This window comes from Somniosus microcephalus, chromosome 5 (assembly GCF_052327205.1).
Source record: "Somniosus microcephalus isolate GS21.2 chromosome 5, FLI_Smic_1.0, whole genome shotgun sequence".
NCBI lineage: Eukaryota > Metazoa > Chordata > Chondrichthyes > Squaliformes > Somniosidae > Somniosus > Somniosus microcephalus.
In genome coordinates this window covers 314,298,725-314,316,258 of record NC_140991.1, presented here as the reverse complement: position 1 = coordinate 314,316,258, position 17,534 = coordinate 314,298,725, and the positions used below count along the sequence as shown (strand labels likewise).

At 45.2% G+C, this 17,534-nt stretch overlaps 1 protein-coding gene across 1 annotated transcript in view; it reads right to left on the bottom strand.

Annotated features, from left to right (window-relative positions):
• LOC147117878 (glutamate decarboxylase 1-like) overlaps positions 1–17,534 on the bottom strand; it is a 116,599-nt gene that overhangs the window by 71,836 nt on the left and 27,229 nt on the right. The window contains exons 6-7 of the mRNA XM_085989397.1: positions 12,008–12,087; positions 2,807–2,861 (exon numbers count right to left, since the gene is read on the bottom strand). Coding sequence (XP_085845523.1) covers positions 2,807–2,861; positions 12,008–12,087 — 135 coding nt within the window. The remainder of the gene's footprint in view (positions 1–2,806; positions 2,862–12,007; positions 12,088–17,534) is intronic.

Genomic DNA, 17,534 nt, shown 5'->3' with positions numbered 1-17,534 from the left:
AGTAGGCCTCAAGGGTCTGACAGCTCTGAGGAAAGAGATCGAAGTGTGTCAGTCATAGTGGTTATGTTACTGGATGGACTTGTAACCCAGAGGCTTAGACTAATGATCCAGAGACATGGGGCTGGATTTTCTCCATGGGAAGCTTTTGGAGGTGGGACTCCCACTTGTCGGGTTTTAGTCCCGCCTCCATCGACTTGTGGCCAACCCACAGTATTTTCCCTTGATTGACCTTGTTAAGCCCGCCCACGGGCGTAGCAGGCCAATTAAGGTTACAGGTGACCTCAGAGAGTGATGTTTCATCTGTCAAGAGCTTTTGACAGATGAAATGTCATCGTTTGACGGGTCTGTGAAGCTGTCAAACGCTGACAATCTGTCTTCTAAGTTGAGTCTTTACTCAAGACTCAATTAGAAAGTGTTCCTGAGCAGAAAGCAGAAGGTTGCAGCTTGTGACAGTTCAGCGGCCATTCTGCTTTCTCTGCCGATGAGCTGAGGGACTCCTGAGACCTGAAGGGATGAAGCCTGGAGGAAGAAGCAAAGGTAAGTAAAGCTTTTAAAACACTCAACACTCACCTCATACACTTACCTCTGCACACATGCACCCATCACTCACCTGCACACCGGACATCTCGGCCCCTCTGATCCCCGCAGACCCATGGGCCACCTTGCTGACCATTGGGAAGCCCACACTTTAGGTGGTAAAATAGGGATTGTCCAAAAAACTGCCTGTTCACTACACGTTAACAGGCAGTTAATTGGCACTAATCCCCTTCCTGCCTCGGGGAGGCGGCTCCCAGCGTGGGTCGGGTACCCGCCTCCTGGGAAGATGGCATGGAGGTGGGTTGGGGGCAGGATGGGTACCCGCTCCCAGATTCTGCCATTTTCCCGGCAGTCCCGCCTCCATACCCGTTTCCCCAAGGCTGGCAAAATCGCCCCCCATGAGTTCAAATCCCACCATGGCAGCTGGGGAATTTAAATTCAGTTAATTAAATAAATCTGGAATAAAAAGCTAGTGTCAGTAATGGTGACCATGAAACTATCGGATTGTTGTAAAAACCCATCTGGTTCACTAATATCCTTTTAAGGAAGGAAATCTGCTGCCCTTACCCGGTCTGGCCGATATGTGACTCCAGACCCATAGCAATGTGGTTGACTCTTAACTGCCCCCTGGAATGGCCTAGCAAGACACTCAGTTATAGTCAAGAAGGCGGCTCACCACCACCTTCTCGAGGGCAACTAGGGATGGGCAATAAATGCTGGCCTTGCCGGCGACGCCCACATCCCGTGAATGATTAATAAAAATAAGAATAAAAAGTGGACCCAACACTGACCCCTGGGGTGCACCACTTCCAACCCCTCTCCAAATTCAGCGACAGCTATTTACGCTAACATTTTGGTTTTTCTGTCTATCAACCGACCATCTCTCTGTGCTGCTCCATTTCCTCTTCTACTGCCAGTTATCAAAATTAAGTTACTTTGTGTCATGTGCGGCATTTAGTCCATTTAGTTTTCTGTGTAATTAAGGAATGGAGCGTATCCTGTTTCCTGGGGAACAGCATCTCCCTAAACTGGGAGAACACAATGGGCAGGATTTTCATTGGGCCGTGGAGGCGGGATTGGAGACATGTAAGGGGGTTAAAATCACGAAATCGGGGGGCACAAACCCATCCCGCCCCCAACCCGCCTCCATGCCAGTTTCAAAGGAGGCGGATACCCGACCCGCACTGGAACCTGCCTCCCCGAGGCAGGAAGGGGATTAGTGTCAATTAACTGCCTGTTAACAGGTAGTTAACAGGCAGTTTTTAGCCTAATCCCTATTTTTATTCCTGAAGTGAGGGATTCCCGACGGCTCCAAACCACGCCAATTTAGCAAGGCAGACCGTCGGGCTGAAGGGCTTGGAGGGTTTGAGATGTCCAGTGTTCAGGTGAGTGATGTGTGCATGAGTGCAGAGGTAGGTGTGTTTGGTCTGTGTAAAGCGTTTAAAGAAGTTTTACTAACCTTTACTTACCTTTACAGCCTTCCTTCCTTCAGGTCTCGGGAGTCCCTCATCTCACCGGCACAGAAAGCAGAATGGCCGCGAGCTGTCAAAAGTTGCAGCATTCAGCTTTCTGTTCTGGAGAGATCTCTAAATCAACCTGAGAGGAAGGAATTAACTTAGTGTACAGATTGTCAGTGTTTGACAGTTTCAAAGAGCTGTGAAACGCTGATATTTCATCTGTCAAAAGCTCTTGACAGATGAAATGTCAATCTGTGATGTCACCTGTTGCCGCATGGCCCTTAATTGGCATGCTGAGCCCGCTGGGCGGACTCAACAAGGTCAATCAAGTGAAAATCACGTGGGTTGGCCACAACTCGATGGAGGCGGGACTACAACCCCGAAAGTTGTAGTCCCCCCTCCTACACGCCTCCAGTATCAAAATCCAGCCCAATCTCTTTTGGACTTGCGGGTGAACTGCCGTTTTCTATATTTTAATCTGAACCATTGCAGGCAAGGAATGGTTGGATTACAGAGAGTCTATTTGAAAAGTATAAGGAGCCTTGGTTTGTTTTTTTACTCCCACTACCTAATTGCACAAACTCAAATTGAACACACCTGCCATTTTGATTTGGGCCCATTAATGTCGTTAAAAACAGGCCAATTAACCCTTCATTCACAAAAAAGAAGATCCACCCCATAGTATTTGCATTAACTAAACATAAAAACGATCTTGGTTCCAAATTCGGTTTCTTATACTTTCATTAGCGAAGGAAACATTAACAGCATAAATAAGTATTGGATACTGATTCACGTTCATAAAAGTCACAAACCTTTTCTTTAGCTTCAATAATTTTTGCTTCTAACTCAGCTGAAATGATCTTCCCTCTGGGAACACAATTAGAGAAATATAAAGATCTAATTGAGAAGCTTAAGCTCGTTCGTATTTACACTGCGCAATAAGATTATCGAGATTTCCCTTGCATGGTGACACTGGAATATTCAGTTATTCCCTGATCTCATCTGAGGACTAACAACAACAACTTGTATTTATACAGCGCCTTTAACATAATAAAACATCCCAAGGCGCTTCACAGGAACGTTACAAAACAAAATTTGACACCGAGCCACATAAGGAGACATTAGGGCAGTTGACCAAAAGCTTGGTCAAAGAGGTAGGTTTTAAGGAGTGACTTAAAGGAGGAACAAGAAGTAGTGAGGTGGAGAGGTTTAGGGAGGGAATTCCAGAGCTTAGGGCCCAGGCAGCTGAAGTCACGACCGCCAATGGTGGAGCGATGGAAATCGGGGACGCTCAAGCGGCCAGAATTAGAGGAATGCAGATACCTCGGAGGGTTGTGGGGCTAGAAGAGATTACAGAGATAGGGAGGGGCGAGGCCTTGAAGGGATCTGAAAACAAGAGGAGAATTTTTTTCCGTTGAAATCGAGGCGCTGTTTAACCAGGAGCCAATGTAGGTCAGCGAGCACGGGGGGTGATGGGTAAAATGGCCCAAGGTGCTTCACAGGGGTATTACCAAACAAAAAATGCATGGAGTACTTATCTTTAGGCCTCTAGAGAAAGATCAGCAGGGGAGACTGACAAAATAAAATAAATTGGTGGGGGGGGTGGGGAGGGGAAATCAATAAATAATCTCTGTGCAAAAATATTAGACTAAACTCTTCTTCATCCAAAGGGGTTCGGATATTCCTGGAGATGGTTCCTGAAGACAGCCATGGTGAAGAACTTTGGAATAGCGAAGTCGGGGGGTGGGGGGGTGAAATCTGGATAAGGTTGACTGGTGAACTGGAGACAACACTTGTGTCCTTAGTCTGCCTATTCGACGAGAAGGAAACCCAATAAGATTATAATTAGGATTGCAAATCACTGCAGCCAAACAAATGCTAATACTCCAACTCTCCCTTAGGACTGAGCCTTATGTTGTAGTCTCAGACATGAGAAAATGGTTTATTACAGATCTAGGCTGTGCGTAGCATATATGAATTGGATACCTTAGTGTCACCCGTTGCTCAGTTGGTTTACACCCTCGTCTTTGAGTCAGAAGGTTGGGGGATCAACAGTCCCCACTCCAGAGACTTGAGCACAAAAAATCTAGGCTGGCACTCCCAGGGCAGTACTGAGGATCCTGTTATGTTCATTAATAACTAGACATTCTTATTATGAACAGCTAGCTTAGAGCTAGACATTTATTCATGCCATGTGGACTTGTACAGCATCCTGTAGAGGCAGCCATCTTGACTACTGCTTTCTGGGTAGCCTAGTGCATCGTGGGTAGTGTAGTCTTAAACACATTCAGCTAAACACACAGCAGTATACAGCTCTACAGCTCTATAGCTCCACCTAGTGTACTATTCTAGAATGACATGTTATTGATCATTACATCCCCCTTTCTTTGAGGTTAAACAAAATCAACATCAATCAACTTTTAAGAAAAACGATAAAGATGATATCAGTAACACTTTTGTTAGTGCTCTATAAACATAAACATTTTCAAAGCTTTACTTTATACTCAAAGATTAAGCCTATCAGGCTTTTTTACTTCATGTGTGGATCTTCTTAACACAGGTAAGTCTGATGTGTTTTCGTGAGATTGTTCTAGTGGTGAATGACAAGATTCAGTTGCGGCATTGTCATCAATCTGCTCTTGGATAGTTTCTTGTGTTTTTAGGAGGGAACGGCGGTTCCTCCGGAGAATCTGTCCTTCCTCAGTTCTAACAGTGTATACTTCCTCAAGAACTGTAGCTTTCCTGTTCCATGCATCTGGATCCTCAATCCTGACAACATCATCCCTTGTCAATGGTTTTAGAGTTTTGGATGACTTGTCATAGTATGATTTCTGTTTCAGCTTTAACAGTTGAAGTCTCTGTCTCAGTTCCTTACTTTGCTGTTCTTTTGCACAGCAGGGTAGCGTGGTGCGCAACTTGTGACCCATTAGTAGTTCAGCAGGTGAAGAACCACAGTCTAAAGGTGAGGTTCGGTAGCTCAGCAGGGCGAGATAAGGATCAGACTTGCTTTCTGTCACTTTCTTCAGTAGCTGCTTGAGAACTTGAACACCTTTCTCTGCCTTACCATTTGACTGAGCATACAAAGGACTGGATGTGATGTGCTGAAAGTCATAATGTGTTGCAAACTGTTGCCACTCCTTACAGTTGAAGCACGGACCATTGTCGCTAAAGGCAATCCTGGGAATTCCATGTCTGGCGAAGATGGATTTCACATGCATTATGACACTGCTTGATGTGGTGCTTGAGAGCAGCGCCATCTCAGGATAGTTAGAATAGTAGTCAATCACTATTAGATATTCTTTACCATTCAAATGAAAGAGGTCCATACCAACCTTTTGCCATGGTGCTGTTGGTATGTCAGCTACTATCATTGGTTCCTTTGTTTGTTTGTTTTGGTGTTTCTGACATGTCTCACATTTGCCTATCATGTTCTCAATGTCCTTATTTATGCCAGGCCAATAAACAGTGTCTCTTGCTCTCCTTTTGCATTTTTCAATTCCAAGGTGTCCCTCATGAATCCTTTTGAGCATGTCTTGACGTAGAGCCTGTAGAATGACTATTTTGTTCTGTTTTAGTAATAGTCCACTTGCGACACTCAATTCTGACCTTATGTGAAAGTATTTTGGACAGGAACCTTTTGGCCAACCATGATGAATGTTCTCTATTACTGTTTGTAACACTGTATCTTTTACTGTTTCTTCTGCTATTTGCTTTGATTTTGTGTCTGACACGGGCAGCGCAGCAGTGACCATACTCACATGAACATCCACGTCTTCTTCAGTAGAGCTCACTTGACTCATTGTGGGTGCTCGGGATAGTGCATCTGCTAACACTATGTGTTTGCCTGGTGTGTAGATCATTTCAAAGTCATATCTTTGCAGCTTCATCATGAGTCGTTGAATCCTTGGAGACATCTCATTCAGATTTTTTTTAATGATGGCAACCAGTGGGCTGTGGTCTGTCTCAACTGTGAAGGTGGGAAGTCCATATATGTAGCCATGAAACTTTTCTAGTCCAACTACCAAGCCTAGACATTCCTTTTCAATCTGGGCGTATCGACACTCAGAAACAGTCATAGACCTGGAGGCATAGGCAACAGGCTTCCAATCTTCACCCTCTGCTTGTAGCAAGACCGCGCCTAGGCCATCTTTTGATGCATCCGTTGACACTTTAATTCTCTTTGTCGGGTCAAAGAAAGTGAGTACAGGTGTGGTTGTCAGCACTGTTTTGAGGTTCATCCACTCTTGTTCATGTCTTTCTGTCCATACAAACTCATTTGTTTTATGTAGCAGGTCTCGCAGACAGGTTGTCTTGGCTGACAAGTTAGGAATGAACTTTCCAATGAAGTTTATCATCCCCATGATGCGTAGTACTCCTTTTTTGTCAGTGGGTCGGGGCATTTTGAGTATGGCGTTTACTTTTTCCATATCTGGCTCTATTCCTTTACCAGATAGATTATCTCCTAGGAAAGTGACTTCCTGGACGCCAAACTGACACTTGGCTTTGTTGAGCTTCAGTCCATTCCGGCGTATGCTCTGTAGCACTTTAGCCAGTCTCTCATTGTGTTCTTTCAGTGTGGAGCCCCAGATGATGATGTCATCAACATAGACCCGGACTCCTTCCAGACCTTCAATTATGTGTTCCATCGCTCTATGAAAGATTTCAGATGCAGATATTATCCCGAAAGGCATTCTGAGGAAACAATACCTGTCAAATGGTATGTTGAAGGTACAGTATTTGGTGCTCTCTTCATCCAGTTTTAGTTGCCAAAATCCTTGTGAGGCATCAAGCTTTCACAGAAATCACAGAATCGCAGAAACCTCACAGTGCAGATAGAGGCCATTTCGGCCCATCGAGCTTGCACCGACACATATCCCACCCGATTCCCCTAACCCCTACACCAACACATATCCCACCCTATCCCCGTAACCCCACATATTTAATCCCCCTAACACTAAGGGTCAATTTATCATAGCCAATCAACCTAACCTGCACATCTTTGGACTGTGGGAGGAAACCGGAGCACCCGGAGGAAACCCACGCAAACACGGGGAGAATGTGCAAACTCCACACAGACAGTCGCCCAAGGCCGGATTCGAACCCGGGTCCCTGGCGCTGTGAGGCAACAGTGCTAACCACTATGCCACCGTTTTGTAAAGTATCTGGCACCTGACATTTCACTGGTGATTTCTTCTCGCTTGGGAATCTGGTAGTGTTCACGTTTTATGTTTACATTTAAGTCCTTTGGATCCATGCATATTCTTAGATCATTGCTCTTTTTCTTTACACATACCATGGAGTTAACCCAGTCTGTTGGCTCTTCGACTTTCCTGATGACTCCTAGTGTGGTCATTCTGTCCAGTTCATTCTTGAGCCGGTCACGCAGGGGTGCTGGAACTCTTCGTGGAGCATGTACCACTGGCTGAGCATCCTGCTTTAGCTGGATCTTGTAAGTGAATGGTAGAACTCCAAATCCTTTGAACACATCCTGGAAATGATTTACTGCAGAATCCACTGAGTCATCTGGTCTGTTTATGGCACAGTTTATACGGTATACTCTCTTGACCAGTTCTAAGTCCTCACAAGCTTTGTCACCTAGTAGTGAATCAAGTCCTTCAGCCACAACAGAAAACATGAGATGATGCACTTTGTCTTTGACTGTCACTTTAAGTCTGCATACACCTAAGCTATCCATTTTCTGTCCATTATAGCTCTTCAGTAGTACTGACTTTTTCTGTATTTTGGGCTTTTCTTTCATATTGTTAATGTCACTCATACTGATTAAGTTTACTTTTGCCCCAGTGTCCAGTTTCAATGTAACTAATGCTCTATTTACCTGCAGTGGGATCATCCATTTGTCCTCTTTTACCGCATTAACTTTATGTTCAGCATTGTTTACTCCTGAGGGCTGCACATTTTCTGTATCCTTTTTGATATTGGCACATGACACCATTCCGACAAAAAATGTCTCACTTAAATCAGTGTCCTCAATCACATTGAATTGGACTTGTTGCCCTTTCTTTGTTTTTACTTTTGATAAGCATTGTTTGGCAAAGTGATTCTTTCCATGACATTTTGTGCACATTTTTCCAAATGCTGGGCATTGTCTTAACTGGTGTTTGTAACCACAGCGTTTACAATTAAAATTTTCATCCTCCGATTGCTTTTCATTTCTGTTCTGCCCATGTTTCTTCCCTTTGTAGGACACAGCACCGACAGCAGCACTTACTGCAATTGCATCATTATTGATTTCACTGAAAGTCTTCGCGTGCTGTCGAGCTAGCTCACTGGCTTGGCATATTTTCACAGCATTTTCCAATGTCAGTTTGGTTTCTCTCAACAGATGTTCCCTGACATTTTTATCCTGAATACCAAACACAATCTGGGCACGAATCATGGATGCTTTCAGTTCAGAGAAATTACATGTCTGTGCTTTCAGTTTCAGATCGGTCACAAAGCTATCAAAAGTCTCATTTTGCCACTGTGTCCTTGAACAGAACACATATCTTTCATAGGTCTCATTCTTTTTGGGAGAACAATATGTATCAAATTTCTTTAGCACATCGTCTAATTTGTTTCTGTTCTCCTCTGGATTAAATACAAATGTATTAAATACCTCTATTGCCTGTGGGCCTGCAACCGTGAGCAGCAACACTACTTTCCTTGCGTCTGGCTTCGTACCGAACCCGATGGCAGCAATGTAGAGTTCGAATTGTTGTTTGAAAGTCCGCCAATTGTAGTCGACATTTCCCGTGAGATTCAAAAACTCCAGTGGCTTCAAATTCTCCATGTCGCTTTTCACAATTTTCAGCAGATCTTCACCAATCCTGGTACCATGTTATGTTCATTAATAACTAGACATTCTTATTATGAACAGCTAGCTTAGAGCTAGACATTTATTCATGCCATGTGGACTTGTACAGCATGCTGTAGAGGCAGCCATCTTGACTACTGCTTTCTGGGTAGCCTAGTGCATCATGGGTAGTGTAGTCTTAAACACATTCAACTAAACACACAGCAGTATACAGCTCTACAGCTCTATAGCTCCACCTAGTGTACTATTCTAGAATGACATGTTATTGATCATTACAGATCCCACAGCACTATTTTGAAGCAGAGCAGGGGGGAGTTCACCCCCAGTGTCCTGGGGCCAATATTAATCCCTCAATCAACATCATTAATAAACAGATTATCTGGTCATTATCGCATTTCTGTTTGTGGGAGCTTGCTGTGCACAGATTGGCTGCCGCTTTTCCTACATTGCGAAGCACTTTGGGACATCCGCTGGTCATTGTTATGTTCATTAATAAATAGACATTCTTATTATGAACACAGCTAGCTTCTAGCTAGTCATTTATTCAGTACACGTTCTCTAGGTACAGTATCTGTAGAGATGCAGCATGTGTGCTCCTGTGTGCAGGCTGCCATCTTGACTGTTGCCTTCTGGGTAGCCTAGCCTCATGGGTAATGTAGTCTTAATATATATATAGCTGGGTAGTGTAGTCTTATACATACAGCTATATACTGCTCTACGGCTCCACCTGGTGTCCACTATAGAATGACATGTTATTGGTCATTACATCCCCCTTTCTTTGAGGTTTAACAAAATCAATATCCATCAACTTTCAAGAAAACAATAAAGATAATATCAGTAACACTTTTGTTAGTGCTCTATAAACATAAACATTTTCAAAACAGTCAACACATTTTCAAAGCTTTACATTGTACTCAAAGATTAAGTCTATCAGGCTTTTTTACTTCATGTGTGGATCTTCTCAACACGGGTAAGTCTGATGTGTCTTCATGAGATTGTTCTGGCGGTGAATGACAAGATGCAGTTGCGGCATTGTCATCAATCTGCTCTTGTATAGATCGAGGTCTCCTTGCGATCTTTGCTTGGAGAGGGTTTCAGTGTTTCCTTCACTCTTCATGCCATAACTCTCAATGTAGTCAATGCACTCTCGAAAAACTGCTGGCAGCTGGATCCCATCATACAGCATAGTCCTCTCAGCAGCCTCGGCTAATGGAACACCAAAGATTGGCCCGAGGAAAGAAGGAGTATCCACCGGAACTGCTTCCTGCTCTGGTGCAGGCTTCTTCTTTTTCTTTTTCTCTTTCCACTGCTTAACAACATCTGCTGCGGTTATATCTTTGGACTTTTTCTCCTTGTGTTTTTTCTCTTTGTGCTTTTCTTCCTTTGGCTTCTCTTTGACCTTAAAGTATTTTTCTTTCTTCTTGGAGAAACTAGGCTTTTTGAAGACATGGATACCCTTTGGCCTTTTCATCCTTGATGGGCTCTCTGCTTCATCACCTGAGTCATCTGGTCTGCTTATGGCACAGTTTATACGGTAGACTCTCTTGACCAGTTCTAAGTCTTCACAAGCTTTGTCACCTAGTATCGAATCAAGTCTTTCAGCCACAACAGAAAACATGAGATGATGCACTTTGTCTTTGACTGTCACTTTAAGTCTGCATACACCTAAGCTATCTATTTTCTGTCCATTATAGTCCTTCAGTAGTACTGACTTTTTCTGTATTTTGGGCTTTTCTTTCATATTGTTAATGTCACTCATACTGATTAAGTTTGCTTTTGCCCCAGTGTCTAGTTTCAAGGTAACTAATGCTCCATTTACCTGCAGTGGGATCATCCATTTGTCCACTTTTACTGCATTGACTTTATGTTCAGCATTGTCCATTTCTGAGGGCTGCACATTTTCTGTATCTTTTTTGATATCGTCACATGACACCATTCCGACAAAAAATGTCTCACTTAAATCAGTGTCCTCAATTACATTAACTCGTTGCCCTTTCTTAGTTTGTACTTTTGAAAAGCATTGTTTGGCAAAGTGATTCTTTCCATTACACTTTGTGCACATTTTTCCAAACGCTGGGCATTGTCTTAACTGGTGTTTGTAACCACAGCGTTTACAATTAAAAATGTCATCCTCCGATTGCTTTTCATTTCTGTTCTGCCCACGTTTCTTCCCCTTGTAGGACACAGCACCGACAGCAGCATTATCACTCATTACAATCGCATCATTATTGATTTCACTGAAAGTCTTCGCGTGCTTTCGAGCTAGCTCGCTGGCTTGGCATATTTTCACCACATTTTCCAAATTTAGTTCGGTTTCTCTCAACAGACGTTCCCTGACTTTTTTTATCATGAATACCAAACACAATCTGGTCACGAATCATGGATGCTTTGAGCTCAGAGAAATTACATGTCTGTGCTTTCAGTTTCAGATCAGTTATAAAGCTATCAAAAGTCTCATTTTGTTGCTGTGTCCGAGAATGGAAGATGTATCTTTCATACGTCTAATTCTTTTTGGGAGAGCAATGTGCATCAAATTTTTTTAGCACATCTTCTAATTTTTCTCTGTTCTCCACTGGATTAAATACAATTGTATTAAATACCTCTATCGCCTGTGGGCCTGCAACTGTAAGCAGCAATGCTATCTTCCTTGCATCTGGCTTCATACCGAATCCGATGGCTGCAATGTAGAGTTCGAATTGTTGTTTAAAAATCTGCCAATTGTAGTCGACATTTCCCTCGAGATTCAAACGCTCTGGTGGCTTCAAATTCTCCATGTCGCTTTTCACAATTTTCAGCAGATCTTCACCACCCTGGTACCATGTTATGTTCATTAATAAATAGACATTCTTATTATGAACACAGCTAGCTTCTAGCTAGTCATTTATTCAGTACATGTTCTCTAGGTACATTATCTGTAGAGATGCAGCATGTGTGCTCCTGTGTGCAGGCTGCCATCTTGACTGTTGCCTTCTGGGTAGCCTAGCCTAATGGGTAATGTAGTCTTAATCTATATATAGCTGGGTAGTGTAGTCTTATACATACAGCTATATACAGCTCTATGGCTCCACCTAGTGTCCACTATAGAATGACATGTTATTGATCATTACAGTCATGAAAGGCGCTATATAAATGCAAGTCTTTCTTATCGAATATTTTATAATTTTAGGCCGAGTTAGTACTACTGGCCAATGGTTCTTACCTCTCATTACATTTTACCAGAATCACATTGTCTGTACCAAACCCAAGGACTCCTGCGGCCTTCGTGATTGAATAATGGCTCTAAGGAAAATCAGAAAAATTATTATTTCATTTGGAGAAACAATCATCCGTAACCAGTGTTAACCATAGCAGTGTAACACATTCAACTAACTTGACATTTCAAATAACAGTGGGATGTCTCATTTCAGTCATAAAAGTCAAAATGTCTGCTTGAACCATCACCATCTTCTTTTGACCTTTGCAATGTAGGCTCGGGAAAGAATCAGGTTCTCATGAAACACTGCTGGAAGTAGTTGATGCAAGTCTGTCCATTGGTGTGCATCTACATTCACCCCCTCCACCACCTTAAACACTCACTCCCTCCACCGCCTTAAACACTCACTCCCTCCACCACCTTAAACATTCACTCCCTCCACCACCTTAAACACTCACCCCCTCCCCCACCTTAAACACTCACTCCCTCCACCACCTTAAACACTCACCCCCTCCACCACCTTAAACACTCACTCCCTCCCCCACCTTAAACATTCCCTCCCTCCACCACCTTAAACATTCACTCCCTCCCCCACCTTAAACACTCACTCCCTCCACCACCTTAAACACTCACTCCCTCCACCACCTTAAACATTCACTCCCTCCACCACCTTAAACACTCACTCCCTCCACCACCTTAAACATTCCCTCCCTCCACCACCTTAAACATTCACTCCCTCCACCACCTTAAACACTCACTCCCTCCGTCACCTGAAACACTCACTCCCTCCACCACCTTAAACACTCACTCCCTCCACCACCTTAAACACTCACCCCCTCCACCACCTTAAACACTCACTCCCTCCACCACCTTAAACATTCACTCCCTCCACCACCTTAAACATTCACTCCCTCCACCACCTTAAACACTCACTCCCTCCACCACCTTAAACACTCACTCCCTCCACCACCTTAAACACTCACTCCCTCCACCACCTTAAACACTCACTCCCTCCACCACCTTAAACACTCACTCCCTCCACCACCTGAAACATTCACTCCCTCCACCACCTTAAACACTCACTCCCTCCACCACCTTAAACACTCACTCCCTCCACCACCTGAAACATTCACTCCCTCCACCACCTTAAACATTCACTCCCTCCTCCACATTAAACATTCACTCCCTCCTCCACATTAAACACTCACTCCCTCCACCACCTTAAACATTCACTCCCTCCTCCACATTAAACACTCACTCCCTCCTCCACATTAAACACTCACTCCCTCCACCACCTTAAACATTCACTCCCTCCTCCACATTAAACATTCACTCCCTCCTCCACATTAAACACTCACTCCCTCCACCACCTTAAACATTCCCTACCTCCACCACCTTAAACATTCACTCCCTCCACCACCTTAAACACTCACTCCCTCCACCACCTTAAACATTCACTCCCTGCTCCAAATTAAACATTCACTCCCTCCCCCACCTTAAACACTCACTCCCTCCACCACCTTAAACATTCACCCCCTCCACCACCTTAAACATTCACTCCCTCCTCCACCTTAAACATTCCCTCCCTCCACCACATTAAACACTCACTCCCTCCACCACCTTAAACATTCACTCCCTCCTCCAAATTAAACATTCACTCCCTCCACCACCTTAAACACTCACTCCCTCCACCACCTTAAACATTCACTCCCTCCTCCAAATTAAACATTCACTCCCTCCCCCACCTTAAACATTCACTCCCTCCACCACCTTAAACACTCACTCCCTCCACCACCTTAAACATTCACTCCCTCTCCCACCTTAAACATTCACTCCCTCCACCACCTTAAACACTCACTCCCTCCACCACCTTAAACATTCACTCCCTCCACCACCTTAAACACTCACTCCCTCCCCCACCTTAAACACTCACTCCCTCCTCCACCTTAAACATTCACTCCCTCCCCCACCTTAAACACTCACTCCCTCCACCACCTTAAACATTCACTCCCTCCACCACCTTAAACACTCACTCCCTCCACCACCTTAAACACTCACTCCCTCCCCCACCTTAAACATTCACTCCCTCCACCACCTTAAACACTCACTCCCTCCACCACCTTAAACACTCACTCCCTCCCCCACCTTAAACATTCACTCCCTCCACCACCTTAAACATTCCCTCCCTCCACCACCTTAAACATTCACTCCCTCCACCACCTTAAACACTCACTCCCTCCCCCACCTTAAACATTCACTCCCTCCACCACCTTAAACATTCACTCCCTCCACCACCTTAAACATTCACTCCCTCCACCACCTTAAACACTCACTCCCTCCACCACCTTAAACACTCACTCCCTCCCCCACCTTAAACATTCACTCCCTCCACCACCTTAAACACTCACTCCCTCCACCACCTTAAACACTCACTCCCTCCCCCATCTTAAACACTCACTCCCTCCACCACCTTAAACACACACTCCCTCCTCCACATTAAACATTCACTCCCTCCTCCACATTAAACATTCACTCCCTCCTCCACATTAAACATTCACTCCCTCCTCCACCTTAAACACTCACTCCCTCCTCCACCTTAAACATTCACTCCCTCCATCACCTTAAACATTCACTCCCTCCACCACCTTAAACACTCACTCCCTCCTCCACCTTAAACATTCACTCCCTCCGTCACCTGAAACACTCACTCCCTCCCCCACCTTAAACACTCACTCCCTCCCCCACCTTAAACACTCACTCCCTCCCCCACCTTAAACACTCACTCCCTCCACCACCTTAAACACTCACTCCCTCCTCCACATTAAACATTCACTCCCTCCTCCACCTTAAACACTCACTCCCTCCACCACCTTAAACATTCACTCCCTCCAACACCTTAAACACTCACTCCCTCCACCACCTTAAACACTCACTCCCTCCACCACCTTAAACACTCACTCCCTCCTCCACCTTAAACACTCACTTCCTCCACCACCTTAAACATTCACTCCCTCTACCACCTTAAACACTCACTCCCTCCACCACCTTAAACATTCACTCCCTCCACCACCTTAAACACTCACTCCCTCCCCCACCTTAAACATTCACTCCCTCCACCACCTTAAACACTCACTCCCTCCACCACCTTAAACACTCACTCCCTCCACCACCTTAAACATTCACTCCCTCCACCACCTTAAACACTCACTCCCTCCACCACCTTAAACATTCACTCCCTCCACCACCTTAAACACTCACTCCCTCCCCCACCTTAAACATTCACTCCCTCCACCACCTTAAACACTCACTCCCTCCACCACCTTAAACACTCACTCCCTCCACCACCTTAAACATTCACTCCCTCCACCACCTTAAACACTCACTCCCTCCACCACCTTAAACACTCACTCCCTCCACCACCTTAAACACTCACTCCCTCCACCACCTTAAACACTCACTCCCTCCACCACCTTAAACATTCACTCCCTCCAACACCTTAAACACTCACTCCCTCCACCACCTTAAACACTCACTCCCTCCACCACCTTAAACACTCACTCCCTCCTCCACCTTAAACACTCACTTCCTCCACCACCTTAAACATTCACTCCCTCCTCCACCTTAAACACTCACTCCCTCCTCCACCTTAAACACTCACTCCCTCCACCACCTTAAACACTCACTCCCTCCTCCACCTTAAACACTCACTCCCTCCACCACCTTAAACACTCACTCCCTCCACCACCTGAAACATTCACTCCCTCCCCCACCTTAAACACTCACTCCCTCCACCGCCTTAAACACTCACTCCCTCCGTCACCTTAAACACTCACCCCCTCCACCACCTTAAACACTCACTCCCTCCACCACCTTAAACACTCACTCCCTCCACCTTAAACACTCACTCCCTCCACCACCTTAAACACTCACCCCCTCCACCACCTTAAACATTCACTCCCTCCTCCACCTTAAACACTCACTCCCTCCACCCTTAAACACTCACTCCCTCCCCCACCTTAAACATTCACTCCCTCCTCCACCTTAAACATTCACTCCCTCCCCCACCTGAAACACTCACTCCCTCCTCCACCCTAAACATTCGCTCCCTCCATCTCCTTAAACAATCACTCCCTCCACCACCGGCGCACCATGGCTGCAGTGTGTACCATCTACAAGATGCACTGCAGCAACTTGCCAAGGCTTCTTCGACAGCATCTCCCAAACCTGCGACCTCTTCCACCTAGATGGACAAGGGCAGCAGGCGCATGGGAACACCACCACCTCCAAGTTCCCCTCCAAGTCACACACCATCCTGACTTGGAAATATATCAGCCGTTCCTTCATCGTCGCTGGGCCAAAATCCTGGAACTCCCTCCCTAACAGCACTGTGGGACCACCTTCACCACACGGAGTGCAGCGGTTCAAGAAAGCGGCTCACCACCACCTTCTCAAGGGCAACTAGGGATGGGCAATAAATGCCGGCCTTGCCAGCGACGCCCACATCCCAGGAACGAATTTTTAAAAATACCTCACTTACTCAATGTGGCACCTGCTATAGGAGTTCTGGCCTTACTAAAGCCGAATGAAGATACAGAATGGAACGTTTCTATCTCCTGGCTTTGAAAAACCTTCCATAATATACACAATACAAAAGTAAAATACTGCAGATGCTGGAAATCTGAAATAAAAACAGAAAGTACAGGAAACACTCAGCAGATCAGGCAGCATCTGTGGAGAGAGAAACAAAGTAAATGTTTCAGGTCGATGGCCGTTCGTCAGAACTGGAAAAATAGTTAGAGATGTAACAGGTTTTTAAGCAAATACAGAGGCAGGGAAAGTGGGGGGAGGGGAGGGGAGAGGACGAAAGGGAAGGTCTGTGATAGGGTGGAAGGCAGGAGAGATTAATATACAGAACATGGGTTTCCAAGGTAATTGGTGTTGGATTTGTGTTGAAATTGTAATAAATATCGGGCCGTATTTTGCAACCACCACGGGTGCATACGACGTGCGTACGCGCCCGTAGGGGCCGCGTAAGTTCCGGGTTTAGGCAAGCGAAGCGCATGCACTGAAACCTGGAACTTGCAATCTGTCCAGAATTCTCTCGACAGATCCTCCGCATCCCCAGGAGACGGGCCTCTGCGGGTGGAGAGTTGTGCTATTTGTCCAACTTCCGCCCGCTGAATGCCCGGGAAATTCTTATGCCTGGTAAAAGCAGGAGTAAGGCCTGCTTCCTCTAGCATAAGAGTTTTAAAAAATAGAAAAATGAAATTTTTATCACTCATTTATAAATTAAAAATACTCTTCAAAATGGTAGGTTTATTTTTAGCCCCGTAAAAATATTTGGGGGGAGAAATTCAGTACCGCCCCGTTTGGGGCGCAATTATCGGCCGTGCGCAAAGTTTAGCGCCTGGCGCTAATTATCGCCTCCGACTGCAAACTTGGCTTCTATCGCCCCTGGAGGGCCCCCTATCAGGCACTACACACCTGTCTTAAGGTGCAAAGGTCGAGGAGCGAGGCGCTACCTCAGAGCGCT